The 22,207-nt window shown below is 46.1% G+C and overlaps 2 protein-coding genes across 5 annotated transcripts in view; both read right to left on the bottom strand.

Moving 5' to 3' along the window:
- Positions 1 to 6,486, bottom strand: part of arhgef9a (Cdc42 guanine nucleotide exchange factor (GEF) 9a) — a 38,938-nt gene extending 32,452 nt beyond the window's left edge. The window contains exons 1-2 of one of the 4 annotated variants that reach the window (XM_079268791.1): positions 6,408 to 6,486; positions 6,187 to 6,293 (exon numbers count right to left, since the gene is read on the bottom strand). The gene's annotated coding sequence lies outside the window, so the exon portion shown is untranslated. Of the gene's footprint in view, positions 1 to 4,486; positions 4,524 to 6,186; positions 6,294 to 6,407 lie in introns of those variants that run through there. The other 3 variants (XM_079268792.1, XM_079268790.1, XM_079268789.1) reach the window with 3 other exon arrangements.
- On the bottom strand, positions 5,369 to 11,837 carry LOC306777593 (uncharacterized protein; the record flags this gene model as incomplete). Its single annotated transcript, XM_079268756.1, has 6 exons — positions 11,591 to 11,837; positions 8,658 to 10,331; positions 7,308 to 7,622; positions 6,408 to 6,534; positions 6,187 to 6,293; positions 5,369 to 5,392 (listed from the first exon to the last, which is right to left on the bottom strand). The coding sequence occupies exons 2-6, from the start codon at positions 10,263 to 10,265 to the stop codon at positions 5,369 to 5,371; spliced, it is 2,181 nt and encodes a 726-aa protein (XP_079124882.1). The 5' UTR covers positions 10,266 to 10,331; positions 11,591 to 11,837.
- Between the last annotated feature and the right edge of the window lie 10,370 nt (positions 11,838 to 22,207).

The raw sequence follows: 22,207 nt of genomic DNA, 5'->3' as shown, positions 1-22,207 counted from the left end.
CTGAAACAGTGCCTCTGTTAAAAAAGCACGATAACGAGCTCCCCGAAGACAAGGCATTGTTCACAAACTGCAACAAGAAGAAAGCATTCAGGAAGACGGTTGAGATATTATTCATTTATGTTTCTGTTCAGCATCGTGGGCCAGTGTGTACTTAATTAGAGCCCGACGATTGGTCATTTGAGAGCCCAGCTGTGGGGCGAGGGATAAAATCAAATGACCTGTGCTGGGATTTGGTTGGCTGCCTCAGCCGGCACTGCTTCGCTGGTGTCATCATTCATCAGAGCACTGTCAGCCACCTGCGGCCCCTAAACACTGGGAGGTAAGAACAGCAGTGTCTTCCCTTCCTTCGCCAGCTTTCTGGCTGGCTACATTTGCATGCAGCGTTTGTTTGATATTTGGTGTCTCTTCAGGGAGCAGATTTAGATTTCCATTGTAACAGTTTCAGGATGAGGTTATAGTCACATCATCTAAGAGAGAGAGAGAGAGAGAGAGAGAGAGAGAGAGAGAACGGCCTACTCACCTCCTCTAATCAACCATTATGCCCACCGTAACTCACTATAAGAGAGTCCACAGCCCCGCCTGTCCTCTGAGCTGAAACCATTTTACATTCTCACTGCCTCCACGCGACGAGAGTTCAGAAGCAGAGCGTCGGATTGAAATGCAAAACTCTGCAATGAAACGGTATTAGGGTGCAGGGTTGTTCCTCTGCACCTTTCGTCTCGTTGATAGGTCAGTTCAGACTTCATAGACCGGATATAGCGCTGTCCTGTAAAATACCCACTACCGAGCTTGCCATCTGTGTCTGCGGCGTGGGTGCATGTATAAACTTGCGGGCTCTCAAACTCACAGGCACGTCTCAAGAAGCAGGTTGTTATTTCACGGGCCTGGAGGGAGCAACGGGATGGAGCGAATAGGGGGGAGCGGGGCAACGAGTGGGGGAGGGGCTTGACCTGAGAAGAGGGGGAAAGAGAGGGGGAAGTGATGGCAAAAAAGGGAGGCGGATGGGGAGGGGGAAACGAGGAAGCAGTCCGAGGAGCGAAGGCGGTTGCATAATACGCGTCCGTGTCGTAGGGTTTGCTCAGACGCCGCATGTGGTGTAGCAGGGAGAGCCAGAGAGAGCCAGAGAGGTCAGAGGCAGAAAGTTAAGCTAAATTATGTACGCAAGAAGTGGCAGCTGCCGGAAAAGTACAGCCCATCTTTCACAAAGGCCTGCAGGATACATTCTAACTAGCAGCACACTTTACAGGCAGTTAGCTTCTGTCTCATTATTTTAGGGCAGGGACAACAAGGACGGGAGCGGCGTCTTCTATTCGGGGTACAACTACTCAATTTACGCATATTTAAATCACAGCTGTTGTCTAGTTTTTAATTTACAAAAAAATGATGTGTTTTGTAAAAAGCCACACATGCTCTCCATCATAAAATGCATGATTACTTGTTGCTCCGTTGAAAGGTCATCGTGCCTCTGGAGCTCATAAAAATACTTGATTACTGTAAATGTTACATGTTAGTATGAAGCGTACTCATTGCTCTAAATGTACTAATAGGAAAGAGTACTAAACCATCTTTAAGTAGAAGTACTGTTCCTCAAAACACTCGCTGATTATAGCCCCTTTAAACTGGTCTCATCAGGATGCTGCCTTTACCTGCTGCCAAAACTGTGTTGACTGACAATATTGCAAAAATGATTGCTTTTTCGAAGCGGGTGACTTGTGGGGAATTTACAAGTAAGGCAGATTGAGTTGGCGCTGTTTTGAAGATACAGACAAATTTTCTCCAAAACACACATGATTCCCAAGACAACAGCCAGCAGATATTAGCCTGCGAGTTGACAAAGCAGCGAGACGACAACCTCTAATCACGTCTGAATAATGTATCGACGCCATGGGTGAGCGCAAGTACTCGCCCACGCCACTGTTGGTTACATTGTTTTATTGTTTTAGAGAGAATGAGAGCTGAGCATGAATACAATGTACTTAATAAAATATTAATTTTGAATGTATATAGGATTACACAGTTGTATTCATTATTTGTTCATCATAGACCTGGGCGATACGGAGGAAACTCTCATATCGTGATGTCGATCGCCCTAGTTTATCACATCAATCATTTTTTGTATTTTGCTAAGTACTGTTGCTACTGAGGTTATTTAATCAGCACGTGGAAGGATTCGGTTAAAGGTTGCTGCAAGAGAAAGTTGATGGCAAAATGTGAAGTCTTGAGTGAGAAGGAACTATTATGTGTCTTTGTACTAAAGTCAAGCCAAGTGAATTTAACTTCTGTATCCCACAAATTGCACCTGGGAAGACGTCGAAGCATCTTCAAGGTGCCACTAGATGCCGGCGGGACCTCCTCTCTACAAGGCAGTGCATCCTAGGGAGGTAAGGAGACAGAGAAATATCCAATCCTAAACTATTATTACAGTCGGGTGAACAGAATGGATACAGTGGAAGTTATAAGTGGAATTAATACAGACGTAAAACTTCCACAATGTCTCTGTGAAAGACATCGGTTACACATTTCAGCCTGTGGGGTGTCTGCTCTCAGATGGTGCTGTCAGATAACAAGGGATCCTCCTATTACCTACCACAAGGTGACGTTCTTCTGAGTTGACTCAAGACCAGAAAAAAGCCTGTAACCCAAATACACACACGTCGGATAGCCATGAAAACACGACACAAACAGCAGTGTGCATTACACAAACAGCAGAAGCTGATGGCTGTGGGAGAAATCACCTGAGCAGCCTGGGAAAACTCCCACAAATGATACAAATGAGGCTGGATAACGAGCACCGGAGTGCCCTGAGGCCTTTAAATAGTCTCATAACGAAACAGCGCTGCGTGTTGTGACATTGCTTCCACAAGTATATCCCCACTGTCCTACTAAGGCAGTGGCAGTGCTTACGAGTGATGATGGGCGGGTAGAGAAACTGGCCCTAATGAGGTTAAAAAAAAAAAAAACTGCAAGTATGCACAAAAATAAACCTGGGCATGCACAGGCGTGCACGATCTGACGAAATACGAACAGAACGCGGACATACTGTAAAACGGAACACAGCAGTGAGTGGGAGAATTAACACAACAGCACAGTTCCCCACAGTCCCAGGGAACATGCAGCCATCTGAAATAAAAGTGGAAATGGCTTTTGTCCAGAGCAAAGGAAACCCTCTCAACAGTTATATAAGAAATAAGGCCCTGAGCCTATCTGTCTCTGTCTCTCTCTCTCTCTAGCACACAAAAACACACACCACGTAAGTGCATGAGTCACATGCCAATGCATACAACAACAACAACACACAACACACACCTGCTAGGTAGAAACGTATTCTTTGTAAGAAACAGCCCGGGGAGGCTCTGACACGACCACCTGCTCAGATTGGCCGATGCTATTTATTAGAGCCCCGATGCGTCCTGCAGAACAGCATTAGTCACGGCGGATACCAGGGGGACGATGTCGAATGAACACTGATAAAGGATTCTAGTTGGCCTGTGGCTCAAAGAGAGGGCCGTACATCATACACGCGGTTATTTTATGAGGGAGACCTATTCCCGCGGTTCGCCCGCGAATTTAAAGAAAAGAAATAAGGCCCCCGGGGGCGAGACCGATGCCGCACAATCACAGCGTGTTCGACAGAGGCATCGCCGGCCGGTGCTATTCCTTTTCTCGGCAAATAAAGAAGTCGTCGACGCGATGACTCACAAACCCCGACAGATGAATTCCTCAATGCATCGGGAGTGTGCACGTGAAGTGTGCGTCAGAGTGAAGAGGGTGTATCATAGGCTCCCGGGGCCGAGGGAGGCAGATATAAACAGCATGCATGCGTGTGTGTGTGTGTGTGTGTGTGTGTGTGTGGTCAAATTAACAGCTGAGCACTGGTGTATGAAAAAAAAGAAGTGCGCTTGCATAAGTAGTTGCACTTTTCCCCAACACTGCCCTACCACTTGCCTCAACTCGCCTCTGCCTGCTGACTCATGCGTTCATAATAAATAGATAGGATTGCGTAATATGACTATGACCAGACAGACCTGGGTTGGGCCAAACTTAATCATGTAAGATTGCTCTTGAAACTCCTAATCTGCGTGAAGCCCTTAATAAGACGGGCCCCCGTCTCTGACAAGTTGACAGCAGAGCTTCGGGCACGGCATCAGTAACACACGGGGAACTGTCCTCTCATCTGCATGGGAATTAACAAAGACACCCATTGCTAAGTGTTTGTTGAGAGGAGAGGAGAGGAGAGGAGAGGAGAGGAGAGGAGAGAGACTAGGGGGAGAAATCCAGTTAAACGAAAGGGAGAAGAGAGGCGTCAGCATTAGCAGTTAATCCACTGCAGTGAGAACGCTTTCTCTCTGCCTGCGGCCTCCAGGTTCTAGTAGCCGTCCTAACAGGAAGGCTGTAACACACACACACACACACACTGCACTGTATCCCAAACAACAGATCCGATGCTGACATGAGATCCATAACATGTAAGCGATGCTTGACTTACCAGAAAGGAGACATTAACGTTGAAGCGTCATCCATCCGTGTCCCTCCACTACAGCTGCGTTATATATTGTCATATTGTGCATGTAAAGTAGTTATGCAGCATACACAGTGTACGTGCTACCTCCATGCTCAAGACGCAGTCATGAATCCCAGAACTTGAGGCAAATGAACTGCCCCCTTGCTATTCACAGACACACACACACACACACACACACGCACACGCTCGCACACACACACAAGACATTTCCAGTGTTGTGAGTCCACGTTCCCGACCCCGGGGGAGGGCCACGGCACAAAAAGTGCACACACAAAAGGGAGCATCGCTCTCTTCCCCGCTCCGTTTCTCTCCCACCCCTTTTCTCTCTCTCTCTCGCCCACACACTTTCTCTATTTAGCTCACACTTAAAAAGGCGGCCTAAAGATAGAAGCAAGGAGATGAACAACAGCCAGCGAGTGTCATGGCAACAACGTGCAGTGGCTCACAAACACTATTGAGACCAGCGAGAAAAAGAAAAAGAAGAAGTAGTTATGATCAAAGCCTAAATGCGGCGGCATCGAATACAGCTCACTCAATTCCAATGCATGGACGTGCCAAGGCAGAGAGCCCTGGGCTCAGCATTCAGCAGTCGAGTAGCCGGCATCCCTCATGAACATGGACTTGTGATTGTGCCTCAAACGCTGTGGTGAATCCTCACTGACTCCTCGTAAACAGCTCACATATTTACAACGCCGTGCACACTCCTTCTTTTCTCACATATTCAAACGCTGCTCGGAAACATTATGCATGACGCCTTTTCCTCAATGAAAGAAAGCTAAATTGCAGTCAATGAAACCTCGCATGTGGGACTCGGGAGCAGAGATGAAAGCAGCGATGTAAACAGCGTTACGCGCTCTGTGCGTTGCGGTTCTGCAGGTACACAGGTTGGACACGGCCCCAGAAATGTGCACCACACCCCGGGGCAGAGAAACTCTGCGTCTCCTTCCAGTAGAATCCCCATCAGATGTGTCGGGTGGCCTGTTCACGATGAGTAATGGCCCAAGAGTACCGGATGACATTAATCCACGTGGCCACCATCTTCACGGATCAGTTCCCTAATCGTCTGATGAAACATTGACCTCTCCCTATTATCAGTATCAGTGGGAGGATATTTGGGAGTGGGAGTTGGTGATCTTGTGCAATACTGTTTTGTTTATTTTTCCTACTCAGTTAACTTAATACAATTATATTCAGTGTATATACTGTGCATTTGTATTACTTTGTTTTCTTAAATTGAATAGGTCCTGCTCTCTTATTTTATTATATTGTATATAGTGTGCATTTTCCATATCCAATATTTTATTTTATTGTGTAACCCTGTTTGCTGCTGCCACAGACAAATTTCCCCTTGGGGATGAATAAAGTACTTTTCTATTATATTCTATTCTATATTTGTCACGTTCCTGCTCTATGCTATGTCCCATCATCTCGTTTACATCTGCTAATATGTGTGTGACGGGTGGACAAACCCAGTGTGACAATGTGTGTGTGTAGGGAGTCAATATCAACAGTGTCAATAGTGGTCATAGTATTGTTTATAGTCTGTACAATGTGTTTTTATAAAGCCCTTGAAGGCCTGACAGAAAGAAGAGTAAAAGCTAAATGAATCTGTAATCATGTGTGTGTGTATGTGTGTGTGTGTGTGTGTGTGTGTTGTGACTCACAACGTTGACCTGCAGTGGTTCCGAACCGGGTCTCAGCAGCCTCCTCCTCCTGCAGCTGCCGGAGCCTCCGGACCGCAGACGCACCGACGATGACGACTGACCCGCGTCTGAGGGGACGCGTGCAGAGACGGCCCGGGCAAACAGATGATCAATTTCACCAAACACACATCAATCAACAGCCTGCGTATTAATGGGGGAATTCGACAAAAACAAAAGGGTACCTGAGTGAGGAAGGAGCAGCGCCAAGGCAGTGAGAGTGCTGGGGGGTAGCGGCAGGGAGCGGCACCGCAGGAGAGAAGCCCTTAGTGGGGGCTCTAGCGGGGACACACCCGGGGGGCGAGACAAGGCCTAGAGGGGACTGAGTGGTTAGGGCATCTCCTATAGTCCATATGTAACTTATGATACACTTCATTCATGTTACACCCCCCCCCCCCCCCTTTTACTGCGTTGTCCCCCTTCTTTTTTTTTTGCAGTGAATTAAAGTATTTCACATCCAGGAAGTCTATTCTGGCTCATTGAGAGACTATACATCATGCCAACCGGGGCGGTCTCACAGGATAAAATGAAACGACTCAGAGTTAGGGCAATGAGAGGTAGAGCTTATGGGAGCGATGAGGCAGAAAATTGGCGACAAAAAGAAAAGAGAGAGAGACTGAGAGTGAGGGAGAGAGAAAGAGAAGTCAGGAATAAAGAAAGAAAGAAAGACAAAGAATGGGTGAGAGAGAGAGAGAGGGAGGGAAAGAAGGGAGAGGGGGAGGAGGTGAGCTGAGGGAAAAGCAGCATCCAGAAATACTGGCCTCTATAAATGGGGCAGAGCATACATGCACTGTGGCAACTAACAGTGTGTTGTATAAATACTGGGCTGCCCTTCAAAGTCTGTCGTGTGTTTGATTCATTTTGGGCTTTTGGTTGAGACAGTTGCCCTCCAACTTTCATATTTTTGACCTCAGGGTATGCTATATTTATGCTAACTGCTCATGAATGCATTTACGCCGTATAACCGTGTATTTATATATTTGCGGGGACGGCGTATGTGTCGTTTTTAAAGTCAATGTTTGTGTGTTTGCATTTCGTGAAATGATGCGTGAATGCCCTGTGTTGTATTGTTTTTGACGTCTTACTCTGTGGCGCAGCTCCGTGGACCGCGTCTCCCGAGTAACACTGGCCTCTATGACGGAGCAGGGCCTGGAGCGAGCGGCCGTCCGAGAGCGCTGCGTGGCGGGAGCAGGCCTGCGTCTCCGCCGGCACAGCGAGCCGACCTCGCCGTAGTGGTCGCAGACATCTCGGTCCGGGTCGGGCCTCCGCGGGTCCAGTGCGGCTGAGGCCGGCCGAGGAGGATTTGGCGGCGGCTCGTGGGGCACAGAGGCCTTCTCTGTGCTCGAGTCGGGCCCGGCTGGGCACGGCTGTCTCACACCGCAGCCTGTCTGGCTGGCAATCTGCTCACACAGCTGTGATTGGCACAGATACTCAGCGATTTTTGGCCCAGATAAAAGGTGCAACACTGCATTTCTTGTGTTGGGAATTGGGGAAGAACGTCTCCATAGATTCGGTAAAATACACCTCATTTCATATCAAAAAGATTACACCAGCCCATGAGCTCATGTTTCTAATTGCTATGCATTTAGTGGCTGGTGCCAGAGAAAGTCCCTGAAAACAATAAGTCATTAACACCCTTCCCAAAACACAGATTCCCACAGGCCCTTGCGTAATCAACCCCGCTGAAAGTGTGCTGAGTATTGAGATGTCACATCTCATTTTGTCATCGGGAGTCAGGGCAAACGTGTCCTGACTCGATGGTGTGACTGGAAGGGATGATGACTAACGCCTCCACTGGAGTGAGAAGGGAAAGGGTGACGTCATGATGCACGGACATCACTGTGGGCTCTGGGGTTACTGCAGCCACATGCGAACGGCTTTATGGGAAATAGGGTTTTCCTTGCAGGCCACACAAGGCTGGCTGAGCAGGAGAGGGAACAAACTAATAAGGTGTTGTCCACCATTGTCACGACTGACTGCTTCCTCCTCTCTCCAACAGATGGGGCAAAAGGACAGTTTCTGCCCCACTCATGTCCTCACAGGCTGGTGGTGTGTTGAATGTTTTTGTTTCTGCCAGACAGCTAATGCACCACACCTAGGAACGTCTATCATGGGGAAATGAGTAACAGCTCTGGTGCTATTTACCGTCTAGTTTGTTGTTGATGATTTTTAAGAAGCAAAAGAATGGCCGTGGTTAAAACAGTTACGTGAATGATACTTTTGAGCATTTATGCAGTAATTACATGTTTTGGCAATTGTTAATGATGTGAGAAAAAGCCTGCAATGGATTGTGGTTATGGCATGACTGTGAGACACATTATACGTGAAAATGCTGTTCAGCAACACAAATCACTGACTTCATTAACAAATACATTTATTCAAATGTATTGGCTGGTAATTAGCATACAGCTCATTGTGTATTTATAGTCACATACCTTGAATATTTCCTCTGTGGAATCTGATGCGGGCACGCTATTGGTTGTGCTCTCTTCATCACCTTGTTGTGATTGGACATTCACTTCCTGTATCTGGCGGGTGAACGGTGGAGCATCCCTGGAATCCTGCTCATTTCCTGTCTGCCTCGCTACCTGTTCCTCCTGACAGAGACAGCTTAATGGATCACTTTCAACCTCTGCTTCTTCTTTAGTCTCTGTGGTCTGACCTGACCGGGGGATATGATTCTCTACTATGGCCGTGGACCTGTGGTTTGTCTCTCTGTCTACATGTTTGTCTGAGCCCTCAGAACCCTGAAGGCCATTGACAGCGCGAGTTCCTGGGCATGCCCTGAAGGCCTTTAGGACCACCTTAGGGGATCGTCCACCTGTCACAGGTGCTGGAGCCTCGCTGTCGAGGCTGCCTGAGTGTGAGGATTTAGCGGTCACCGGTGATGACGGCATCGGCTGGGACTTTGGAAGTCCTTCACTGTGGAGTGTCAGGGACACACTGTGGATGCTGTCCACTGACGGCTGCGGGGCCCGTGGGGAGCCCACCGGTGTCCTTTCTCCCTCTGGAGGAGAGAAGGAGTGCGATGTCGTCCGCCACTTTTTGGCCGTGTCCGCGACACTGTTGAAAAACTTGAACAGACCACCAAAGTGCCCCTTGGTGTCAGAGTGTTGCGGGGCCGGTGGCTGAAAGTCTCTGACACTCTCAAAGTCCACAGAGCCGTAGTCCGAGTCCATGGTCTTGTCCAAAGAGGGAAGTTCAGAGTCAAAGCTCCGCTCTGAGTAGGCCGGATTGGCCTTCCCCAAAAGGGAAATCCGCCTCAGGTAACTCCACACGTCTTTGTGCCTCCTCCCTCTACCGTGGTGGGTGCTCGGGCTACCTTTCACGCTCGGCTCATCGCAGCCTGCCGCCGTTTTGTTGCAGTTGTTTGAATTTCCGTGGCTTCTCTTGGTATAGCAAACTCTGTCCGACAGTTTGCAACCGTTCTGAGTCACAGCCTCTCCCATCACAGCGGCCTGGTGGCCGTCTGCGGGAGCCGTGAGGTCGATGTCCTCGAACGAGCAGTCGAACTCTGCTGTGTGGCCGGCGTAGGAGTGCCTCTTGCCGCGGTGTCTGAGCGGGCCCCTGCTGGACTGCTGAGGAGTGCCGATGTCCCGGCAGAAAGACTCCTCATCCACCCAGGAGCTGCCGAACTTGGCGGTGGACAATTTCCCCATCTTCCCTCTGAACACAGAGGGGGGTTTCAGCTTCTTGAAGGAGCGAACTTTGTCGGCAAACGAGAGTTTGGGGATGGAAGCCTCCCCGGGCAGGATCATGGAGTGGGGTCTGCGCTCCAGCTCTGACACGGCTCTCTTTCGGTGCAAGATCCTCCAGATGCCCCCCGTGGCACGGGGCCTCCGGTTGACCTCCTGTCTCTCCTTGACAGGGGTCTGAGAAGAGGCAGCCTGGGTCTCTCCCTGGCCCTCTGCAGGCCCTGGCCCGGTCTCCTGAATATAAACACTGCCGGTCTCATTCTCCACATCCAGAGAAACATCAAACACTCGGTTGACAAACCCATTAGGGTTGTTTCTCGCAGGGGCAGGGCTGTCTGTCTGCTCCATCCTCTCTCATTCTACAGTGTCAGCTATCGGCTCCAATGGACGTCATGTCTCGGGCCTCTCAAACAACTGGAGGAACAAAACAGTTTCATCTTTTAATTCAGGACTTTGACATTAAACTGACAACCTTATCCTTTCACATCATGCTTATTCTGTCTATGCCATAAATGCAAAATATACAACGTCAAATCGTCTCAGTGTGTCACCTCCTACAGGGGAGGTCCACCGTTAGAATAATAGATATGTGGAGTGCTATTTAAACCATAACACACAACGAGGTCTCATGTTGTGATTGTCAGATGAGGGCTTTTGTACCACGAGTCACAAACACCCATAATATCCAAAGCATTCGTTTAAGACTCAGTCCCCACCCCATTCCAACATTTGAACCAGGAGGCTGCGTTGTCATGGAAACCCTCGCTATAGAGATGCCTGATTATTTCAGGCCCCTGCTCTCCGGCTGTGACGTCATCGCAGCTCAGATGAGGCCCCTCTGAGGAGGGAAGATGCTCGGCAAGTGCCACGCTGCACTACTACATGTTAATTATCATAATCCCTTTAATGTATGGGAGCCGCTTGTGTAATTGGGGCCTCCAGCACGAGTCTTTGTTGTTCAAATGAGATCATCACCACAGATGTGTTTCATTTACGATGGCCTTTTTTCGCAGAAAGTCACAATTTGTTTCATTAATGGGCCCGAGCTTCTCACTGATAAGCCTTTTTATGAGTGCTGTTTAAAGAAAGCAACGCTACTCAATCGTTCCACAAATGTAAAACATGAGAGTTCACGAGCAGTTATAGTCACACGTGCTAGCAAGTACTTTGAGCATTTAAATGTAAAATGTGACGTCTCTTTACTTGACCACAAACATCCGGTTATTCGGATAACTTTAATGTGACGTTGTTCATCTGCTATAACGCCTGCTGCGTGGTGAAATGGCACAAGCTACAACGCTTTCGTGGCTTCCATACTGTTACAAAACTTACGGTAACGAACGCTAACTCTGCATCTCAAACTGACAGTTAACGGTGGCAGGTATCCTTTATGTTTGGTTTGGCGACTTGTTGTCCTTCTTTTTTTTACATATGGCGTCAGTAAAATTGCCATTAACCAGCAGCAGGTTGCCGAATCCCGTTTGAAGAAATAAATATGTCAAATAGTTTTAATTTAGTTCACCGGTAACGTCAGTTAACTGTCAGTCGGATGAAACGTCCGCGCGAGTTCATGTTACACTTCTCAATAACTCCACAAACTTCCTTCTCAAGTGACACCCGCGAAAAAAGAAACGGTGTCTCCGTTCACCACTCCGTTACAGCGGTTCACTTACCCCACAGTAACGTTACTTCCCCCCGTTTAAACGGGCATCGTCGTTGCTGTCCGTGAAGCCAGTAAACACGCCACACCGGCTGAACGCATCCAGCGCAGTTCACGGTCTTAACTTGAGTCCATGAGTAAGGCTGAAGTTATGTTGCGGACGGAGGCTCCTTCTCAGCTGTCATGTCTTTTGGTTTTTTAGCCTCTAAACTTCGTCAGCTATCACCAAACTGAGAGAAACTCCCCGAGCGAGCGACGGACCGGCGAACTCTTGCCCTGTGCTGCAGACGCCGACACTCTGATTTGTGATAAAGCGCTCACGCAGACAGAGCAACACACACACACACACACACACACACACACACACACACACACACACACACACACACACACACACACACACACACACACACACACACACACACACACCCTCTCCACACAAACACACACACACACACATGCAAATGGTAATTATTGTATGTCAAAGTGTGTCTATTAGATAGCAAGTTTAGAGCTAATTTGTTTTTTTTGTAATATATATATTATATAGCTTACATTATATTATATTGTTTACTGAGCTTTTAATCCTATTTATATCCCTCAATTCTTTCAAATCCTAAACTATTTTCCAGAGCCTTTATAGCATATTTTTATCTATACTTAAGAGGTCTTTTTTTTTCTTCCTATTTGATGAAATAATAAGGAAGCACTTATCATCTTTAAAGGAACATCAGTGAAAACAAGTGATTGACTGAACTCTGGTCTCACTACTAGACGATCCTCCTTCGGGATTTGCGTTGAATGTGAAAATCCTTCTATTGAAAATGGCACAATGAGGAGAGGGAGCTCAAGGGGGGGACTGAAGGAATTCACAAAAAACCAAACAGCTCCAGAGCTCCACAGCCGTGGAAGAGGAGATGGTGGAAGAAGGGGGCCTAAATTTAAACATTTCCTCTTTGTCCTGTTTTGGGCCCATTGTCATCGCATGGCGTTTTCCCTTCTGCACAGGAAGGAGTGGATCTGACATCAACGCTCTCAGGCTGACAATGCCAGGAAGTCTGTCTGACTGTATGTAAATATCTCTATGTGTCCATGCTTCCCTTGCCTGCCCGAGCAGCTCCTCTCCCTGGAGCGGCTTTGAGTACTTGAGGGTGTAGTAGTAGTAGTAGTAGTAGTAGTAGTAGTAGTAGTAGTAGTAGTAGCAAGATGGGGACTTACATGCTACACTTCCCCCGTAACTCATCCGCAACTGTCACTGTGAATTACAGCAACCTCATCTTCAAGTGACCTCTCCTCTGAAGTAGCTTCCGTAGCACAACGTTTCATATGTAGACCCAATATGCTCTTTTTCTCAGTTTCTATGTTTGTCCGTTTCTATTTGTCTGTTTTGCCATTTGTCCTTTATGCTGTCATATTCCCTGAGAGTTTTGTGTTGCCTCGCTGTTTGTTGCTCTCCTTCACTTCCATTCCCTCTCGTCTTCCCTCCCTCTCTCCCCCCCTTACTCACTCACTTCCCTCAGAACCCCTCAGACTTCCTGTTGTCCCCTACCCGTCACAAAAGACATCCTGGCTCAAACGGGCTAAGTGTTTTAGCTCAGATCTGGCTTATGCCGACATAAAACCATTTAACTCCTCATCTTTGGAAAAATAAATCCACCCAAACAACATTTTGTTTGAGTATGGAAAGTATGAGAGGGGGGGGGGGGGGGTGATGAATGGACAGATCAGAGATTTATAGGCTCCCTACCAGCTGGGCCCTTGTCTGAAATGATAAGTTTTGTTGACGTTTGGCGAGCTGTGCACATGCAGCGCGTTTACATTGTCGCCTATTTACCGCGAGTGTTGAACACTAAGAACAGAGCTCTTTGAAATGATGTCATTGGCCCCTCATTTTCAGAACAATCGACCTCTTCCTCCTCTTCCTATGACGCGGGCCCACTGCTGGGTTTTTACGGAGATTACTGGAGACAAACACTTGCTGAGTTTAGGCCCGGCTGTAATTATTTCACCAGTCTTTGTCAAAGCAAGTTGAGTGAAAACAGGCTGCCGTGGAAAAGCCGGGCCAGACAGGGAGGGAGGGGGTGAGGTGGGGGTGAGGGCAGATGTGTTGTGATATCAAATGAAAGGCTTAGCACAAGCCTGGGAACTGGATTCAGGAGGTGTCACTCGTGTGACAACAGCTGGGGGGTTCGGTCACAGTTGGTTTCCAGTGCAGGTGTTTGTGGACCCCGAGGCTGAAACACTGCGTAGCTGCATGCGTGACGTTACTGGATGATCTTAAATGAGGAGATGCTGATGACGCTGTGTGTAATATATACTGTATATGACACCTTATGGTCTGGCGTGACAAAGTGAACCGGCGCACTGCCACACACACAACATTTCTGCCCACGTCTGGTATGATTATGCCCATGTCGTTGCCTCCAGTGGAAGAAGAGAGTTTGAATTACACTGACATTCCTGACATTCCCTCTGCTCTGACCTGCATACTTCCTTGGCCTGGCTGCACATGGCACTATCCCTGAAACACGCACACACACACACACACACACGCACACACACACACACACACACACACACACACACACACACACACACACACACATTTGAGCCCCTTTCTTCACAGACACTTTGATCTTTTACTCCAATCAGTTTGGGATAATCAATCAGGTTGGGCGCTCGCACACACATGGCACACACATGGACGGCGGGAATGTTAATGTGTGTGAAGGGCCGACTGTTGTCGGTGATAGGAAGGTCCCACGAAACGACTAGTAGCTATAGCAGCCATCTGAGAGGAAGAGAGGGACGTAAAGAGAGGCAAAGATCGAGAGGGACAGGACAGGGTGTGTGTGTGTGTGTGTGTGTGTGTGTGTGTGTGTGTGTGTGTGTGTGTGTGTGCAGCTTTCAGCTGGGGACTTTCGGCCATTATCAGGATGAATCTGAAAACAGGAAGGCGGGTTCCATTAAACAAGACGAGAGGAAGACGACCGCAGTTCTACTTCCTGTTTCAGAGCAAGGGAGGAAACTGCAGATCTTTTAGGAATTCAAATCAGAATCAACACTCCGGAAAGGACAACATTATGAGCATTCGTGTGCTACAATTTGCTTTTTCTCAAACCTATGAGGGTTTTTAGTGAAGCAGTTCTTTTTTTTTTTTATTAATTTCTTTTGAACAAATGCTGCTGTCAAATGTGTGATCAGGCAGATGTTTATCATCCCAGTTCTGTATCTGTGTACCTGTGTGGCTCTATATCCTGCCACTTTGGGCTGAGCTGGACTTGGCTCTGTTTGTGGGTCAGCATGCAGCAAGAGGAAAGCAGGCCAGCATAGAAAACATCATTTCCGCTCATCTTCCACTTTGTCGGAAAGCAATGTTTCTGATCGGGGGGGACCCAAGGGGACGGGGGTCCAGAGGGAGGGATCGGAGGCAGCAGAGGAGGGGTATTTAACTGGGAAGAAGAGCGTGAAGCATTGCAGTTCATCATGTGTCTTCTCACAATGTGTCAGGATCGCTGAGCGGAGTAAAAGGGGTGCGATCCAAGGCGAGAGAGTAAACAATTATAACAGTGTGATTGATGGTAAACCGGCATTCCTCTCGCTGTCTCGTCATCAACAAGGTTCTTTTATAGTTGTCTTTTTATTTTATCTCCTTGATGAATGTTGACCTCTGACCCCAATCCTTGTCTCTGGTCAGCATCCTCTGCCCCCGGCTAGGTTGTGAAAATAGCGGCCTGGGCATCCCAGTTTTTAACGTAAGCAATAGGCACATTATTAGGCCTATCAATTATAGCTGGATATTATCCCCCCCCCCTCCACCCCTCTCTGTCCCTCTGTCCTCCGCTACAGCTCCTTCACTGTGTCCCAGTTAGAGGCGGAGCGCGAGCTTCCCATTCCTTTCACTGCACATCCTGTCTTATCTCTGAGAACGGAGCAAAAGAGGGAGTGACGCAGACATTTTGTGAAGTTTACATTTTGCTAGCAGCTATAACCAAATCTTTTCCGTCTCTCATAACCCTGACATCAATACTCTTTCTTAAAAACAGCCTCTGTAGATATTTATCTTGAATGGTTAAAGTTTATTGTCAGTCTAAATGTACTTTTTTTATGTCACTGCATGTTCGAGCTCAATTCATTTTGTGTCTTTTCTTTGGTTGGCTTTGGTTTTTGTGTTATGTATAGTTTGTTTCATGACATGAATAAAACCAAACCCCTCCCTTCCATCGCAACAACCCACCGCCCCTTCACACACACACACACACACACACACACACACACACACACACACACACACACACTTAGATCCTCTCTGTCAGGGTGATGTAACTGCATGTAGAGGTTGTTAAATATCCAAAAGCAGAGATACACTTGAGTGAAGAGAGACATCTAGAGGAACCGGCTGAAACTGTTCGCTTATTTTACTTACCAGCAGGGTGTAAATGTTTTTTTCTTCTTCTTTTTTTCACATGTCAAATTAGACGTGTGTCTTTAGATACAAAATACACACATTTCTGCATAGTAGGCTGACACATGCAGCCACTCCACTATTAGTTTATACTTCTAGTTGTGCATGAGAGTTCCTGTACACCAAACTGCAGCGAAGGGCCTCTGCCACACGATGGCACTCTGGCTCTTTCACAGGACGGTCAACACACACCTTTGCCAGTGGAGCTGTGGATTACGAGACAATCTTTAATATAAAAAATCACATCTGGCGTACATTGGAGAATATTGTCTATTTCAGGAGTAATACCGCACAGGCAAATCCAGGGTTCAGGGGAATCTGATTGATAGAGTGAAACCAGAGGAGTTGATCTAAAATGATGAAATGAAATTGACCGGATTTGCTGTGAGGATTTGAATTAACTACCAGAGTTGTGGAAGTGGAGCCGCTCTCTCATTGAATTAGCGGTTGCTGTTAGATCGACTCAATAAGAAACTGCTACCAAACCCAATAAAGAGCCGTGATTGGGCTCTGCACTGGTCTGAATTGAGGCGGTATTAATGACAGAGGCACCCTGAGGCTTCAGGCTCCTCGCTCTATCATGAAGGTGTAGTTACATGTGCAGTAACTCCATTGGAATTCAGCCTTTAGCCGCGTGTCAATCAATGGACCATGGTCATGCTGCTGGAGCTGTGACCGCAGATACACTTTTTGAGGAGAATGTGCCTCGGGCTAAAAAGTAATTTGGTGTGAAAGTAAAGAATTAGACCTTGGAGATGTGGCCAGCATAACAGTTAGATGTGATTAAAGCTAAAGGCATCGATTGGATCTCTGTTACAAGGTACCAGGCCGCGGGATGTTCTCCAGAATAGCGGAATCACTCCGTATTCAATTTCCTGATTTTTCACTGTAACACCGTGAGATGATTTCATTTGCTATACACATCTGGAAAGAGGCTCAGTCAAGCAAAAGAAGAAGAAGAAGAAGAAGAAGAAGAAGAAGAAGAAGAAGAAGAAGAAGAAGAAGAAGAAGAAGAAGAAGAAGAAGATGAAGATGAAGATGAAGAAGAAGGCATGATGGCCAGTTCTATAGAATCCAACGATGCCTGATTTATGCAAGTCATGGCTTGGTTTAAATATAAAAGCTACAAAGTAAGTAGAACTTTTCTCATTTATCATTTGGCGAAGCACATCATCCTTGCTTAAAAGCCGTCAGAGGCAAGATAAGAGGCTGGTTATAAGGGAGACCTGACTGTCTCAGATCTCACTGCATCAGTCAAGACGGGGTGAAATCAGAAGAGACGGTGTGTATCCGTGTGTCCCACATGTGTTTATCCAATTTACCTGGGTGCACATTCATTTATTCATGCATGCTTATTGAGAGTGCAGAGTATGAGAAGGGAAAGAGGTATTTTGGTTATTAGGGGGAAGACTGTTGAAGAGGTGAGAGCCCAGAACTCCAAGCTGAAGCCACTTTCGCTTTCATGTTAGCAGCTGTCCAGGCCCAAAATGGCCAATTACCATCATTTCTCTGCTGGTGATAGGAATGTTAGTGAGATAGTCAGAGAGAGAGAGGGGGTCAGAGAGAGAGAGAGAGAGAGAGAAAGAGAGAGAGAGAGAGAGAGAGAGTAATGCTGGGGGGAACCAAGAGCAGATGAGGTAGAGAATAAGCAGAGATAAGCCAGAAATAAAACCATATTTCCACGGCATGGAAATCAGACAACATCCACCATGACAGAAGGTCAATCCATCATCTGCAAAGGAAATGGATTCAATTAGATGGGTCCTTCTGGTGTGTGGATATACAGAGAGATTGTTTTTATGGAAATAGCAATTGTAATTGCAATGTCCCTGGCTCTTTTCACATTGATTATGCTGCATAAATAGGCAGAGAGACAATGTATACAACACACGCCCATAAATATATATAAGAGAAAACGACCATGTAGTATCTCTGCATATTCAAGTCTATAAGCATGCATGTGTTGTTATTATTGTTAAGAGAGAGACCGAGTTTTCCCTCGAGTCTCCTCCACTGATCTGCATCTCAGTCTGATCTTTGCCAGGAGATAAATGCTGTTCGAGCTTGAGCGGTAGGGCTCGCATCATTTATTACGGGAAACACATGATATTCACTTTAAGACAGCGTGATGTTTTCATCACAGTCTAAAAAGCCAATCAATCGGAGCCGATCAAAGTCAGGTTTCCACGAGTGCTTAAAAGGTAAATATCCGTGGATTATTTTCAATTTTTATATAATACCTCAACACGTTGCTTCACAGCGGGACAACCAGTGCAAGGACGGCAAACACAAGCGGCTTCGCCTTCAACCACGTGGCAAGGTCCAAGTGAAAGAGGTGACATTTCTCAGGCGGGTTAGATGAGAGATTGCCTCGCGTCTTTTCATCAGGATTGAGAATGCAGCTACATGTGGGTGACTGTGGTTGCTACTGAAAAGGAAAATAGAGTCTGTTTTTTGACCTTTCATTCGACCGCCTGGACCTTACCAACGGATTGACATCAATATCAGACTGTCCTGTCTGACAGGGAGAAGAAAAAAAAGAAAAAGAGAAGAACACCATTTTGTTGACGGAGTATGATCGGGGAGTGAAAGCCAACGGTGGCAGACGGGTTTACAAACACCTGTACGGGAAGAGTGATGATGCTGAGGCTAAAGGGCAAAAGCATTCCAGGCCCGAATGAAGTTATTACAAAAAAAGTAACCTCAAACCGGAGGAGATGTAGTTGTTTTTTTTTTTTTGGTGATTTCAAAGAGCAGAAGTTGAAAGAAGCTGATCGCCCTCCGCGGTCCTGCCTCAAGCTGAGCCCCTGTCAATTCACATCCAAGGTCCTTGCACGATATAAGTAATCAAGCGCTCCTCACGCTGAGTTTATTTTCATTTGATGAATTCTAATGCGGCTTTGCCCAGTCTGGGAGGATAACCAATGTGGGTTGCATGTCTCACTGCCTCCATCTGTCCGACTAGAACATGTTTGGGAACACAACATCACCACCACACCAGAACGGTTAATCTGCCTTATTTACTTCTCCCAATATGGCTGCTTTGTCACGCAAATCGTTTGTCCTCCAGGATAAATATTTCCCCAGCATCGGTGCGCACTAAATGTTGATTTACTCTCAGCCTGTTAAACTGGCGAATCTGCATATGGCGTGTTTGTGTTTTGTCAGGATGCAACCACTGTGACAATATATACTATAATTATCATCTAAGTGTGACAGCAGATCCATTCGTTGGTCTGCCGAGACCTGCGTGAACCCAGTTGTCATATTGTTGCTGTGTGTTGAAGATGTCTGTTCTGACAAAGGGCTGATTTAATAGGAGAACAATTTAATGCTGTCCGATGTCATCGTTATGAACGGGATCTTGACTAATTTGTCTCTCCTTAAAGAGAGAGAAATAACGGGGGAGTCAGGGGGAGAGATGATAAGAAAGGCATGAAGGTGTGATTCGTCGGATAGCTATTTATGTTGCTGAAAGAGAAGAGAATTTGGAGCAGGCCATTTAACTTAATGCTCTCGCTTCTTTGCTAACGGTCTGAAGATAATTAGTATTACCAATCAAAACACTTGTGTCTCCTCTCCCCTGGTGTGTCATCTTCCCCCAGGGCTATTGTAAACTGTCTATTGCTATGAAGGGCACTCAATTCTTCCTTTTATGTTTCCATTGGATGTACGCGAGAGCGATCTAATGCTTTTCCCATCTGCATGAGCTGCTGAACATCACATAACCCCCCCAACCCCACCCCCCCCCCCCCCCCCCAAAAACAAAACACAAGCACATCCACATGGATCCAAATACATCAGCCAATGTTAAACGGATGGATGTAAATTGGACAGAATTAAGTGTCAAGCATTAGCAGGACAGCCAAGCATTATAGCGAGTGATTAGTCGTCATTGGCTCAATAACTCATTGCTGGGACAGAATTAGTCTCTTACTCTTACAGTTGGTTGTAATCTAAATCAGTTGCCAGGTAAAACGACCAAAGGTGTGTTTGCTTTTGTGTATTTCCGATAGTTTTCAATTCACTGATTCATTCTTTTGCCTTAAATTTCAGGAAATAGTGAAAAAATGTCCATCAAAAGGTCTTACAGAGTCAACATGTGGTGTCTTGATATATCTTGTTTTGTCCAACCGAAGATTTTCAATTTATGAAGATATAAAGCAGACAAACGCAACAAATCCTCACATTTAAGTAGCTGAAACCAGAGAACGTTTGTCATTTTTGCTTCATAAATGAATGAAATGATGTTAGTGTGTTGATGGTTATTCATTTTCCATCATTTCACTATTGATAAAGCGATTGATAGTTTCAGCTCTGTTCATGAAAGGGTTTCTAGTCATTGGTCAATCAGAATGAAGATATTACTTTGGGCTCAGGAGGTTCTGTAATTGCTGTTTTTCAATGACTAATTTATTGGAGAAAAACACAAGACTTAAAGTCTACAACCATGTTCGAGGCTCTGTAAGGCTGTGCTTTGAACAACATGCTAACATCAGTATGCCATCAAGCTCACTTTGACAATGCTGATTTCTTCACAGGTTTGATGTTCACCCTGACCACCAGCTTAGTTTAGTGTGATAGCGTTTGCTAATGTTGAACTCTGAGCACCTGGTTGGCTGAATAAAATCAAAAGAAAGTCCATCCAATAGTTGTTGAGACATTTCAGTCCGGCGCAAAGTGATGGACCAACTGAACGACCGCCATTGCCGTCCCTAGAGAAATAGATAGATAGATATGTACTTTATTTATCCCCAGGGGGAAATTTGTATGTTACAGCAGCAAGTCACACCAATTAGCAAAGTAGCAGAGTAACCAAAAATATTAAGTCTTAAAAAATGCACAATAGAATAACAGAGTAGGACAAATTAAAATATCAGAATATAGATTATATAAGATAAAACAACAAAAATGCACAGTATATACAATGAAATAGAATTGCCGCTGAAATAGAAATGCCGCTAGCATGGCTGACAATGAACCTGGGAAATACCCCGGACAAGCCATGCATCTTTCATGCCGCTAACCACAATTTGACGCCCACATATTACAGCAGTCAAAACTTTCTGACCTTGTTTTTGGCATGTAGCCTACAATAAAACTGAAGTGCCCTGCTTGAATCAAACCAGGGTATTCCTGCTGAATAAGGGAAACATTGGTAACCACCAAGCCACTGATGAAAACAAACGAAATCAATTGTAAAAGAGTATAAAAGCAGAGTAGCATTAGAACAGGTGAGCTAAGCCCAAATCTATAACCAAAGATTTATCAAGTGAAAGAAGCAAAGGATGCTAACTGCTTTCTCCTCTTCCTGTATTCATTGCAGTGTTTCTCTAGGTGACACTTTGTTCTGGATGGTGGATATTGGCAGAGAGGAGAGGAATGGTTTGTGACTTTATCTCAATAAATTACAGCCTGTCATGGATTATAGATGAATTAGTTTGTCCTAACCTGAGAGCAACGGGTGGAATCTGGTGAAAAGACCAATTTTACACATCTCTGATTAAACAGTGTCAAATTACTTTTTAGAAATATGAGCCAGGAGGAAATTGTGGAATTTGACTTTTATTATCACACTGGGGGGGTGGGGGGGGGGGGGGGGGGGGGGGTAATAGGGTTGGAGGAGGGCTTCTGCTCTACTGGGCTGCATATCTGGAAGTTGAAGCTGCAAAGGCGGTACTGCGTAATGTGAATTAATAATGACTTAATTAAACCTGAAATTAAGAGAAAGATACTCCTCCTGCCTGGGAACATTATCTCCCTTGGCGCTCCTCGATGCATATGAGATAAGGCTTATATACAAGATATCCTGCAATACCAGAAGAAAATCTAAAAAATGTGGCCTAGCACCTGAATGGCTCTAGCTGCACTTACAGCAAAGGAGCTGTGCAAAGTTCCCAAGGTTTCTTTCATTGTGCAGTCTGCTTTATCTCCACCACAATGCAAGGCATGTTGATATACACAAATCAATGCCTTCACTGGGAGAGAGAGACGTCCTTGTAATGTCATTATTGTGGGTGTTATGTCACTAAATGTTGAACTACAGTAACACAAAGAAAACCACCCAATACTCAAAAGAAAGTCTGTTTCAACAACACAATCCCCGGAATAGAGTGCTGCAGGACCGAGACCTTAAACACTGAAATGAGTCAGAATTTTTAAAAA

Source organism: Melanostigma gelatinosum (genome assembly GCF_949748355.1).
Source record: "Melanostigma gelatinosum genome assembly, chromosome: 5".
NCBI lineage: Eukaryota > Metazoa > Chordata > Actinopteri > Perciformes > Zoarcidae > Melanostigma > Melanostigma gelatinosum.
This window is presented reverse-complemented; position numbering and strand designations above follow the sequence as displayed.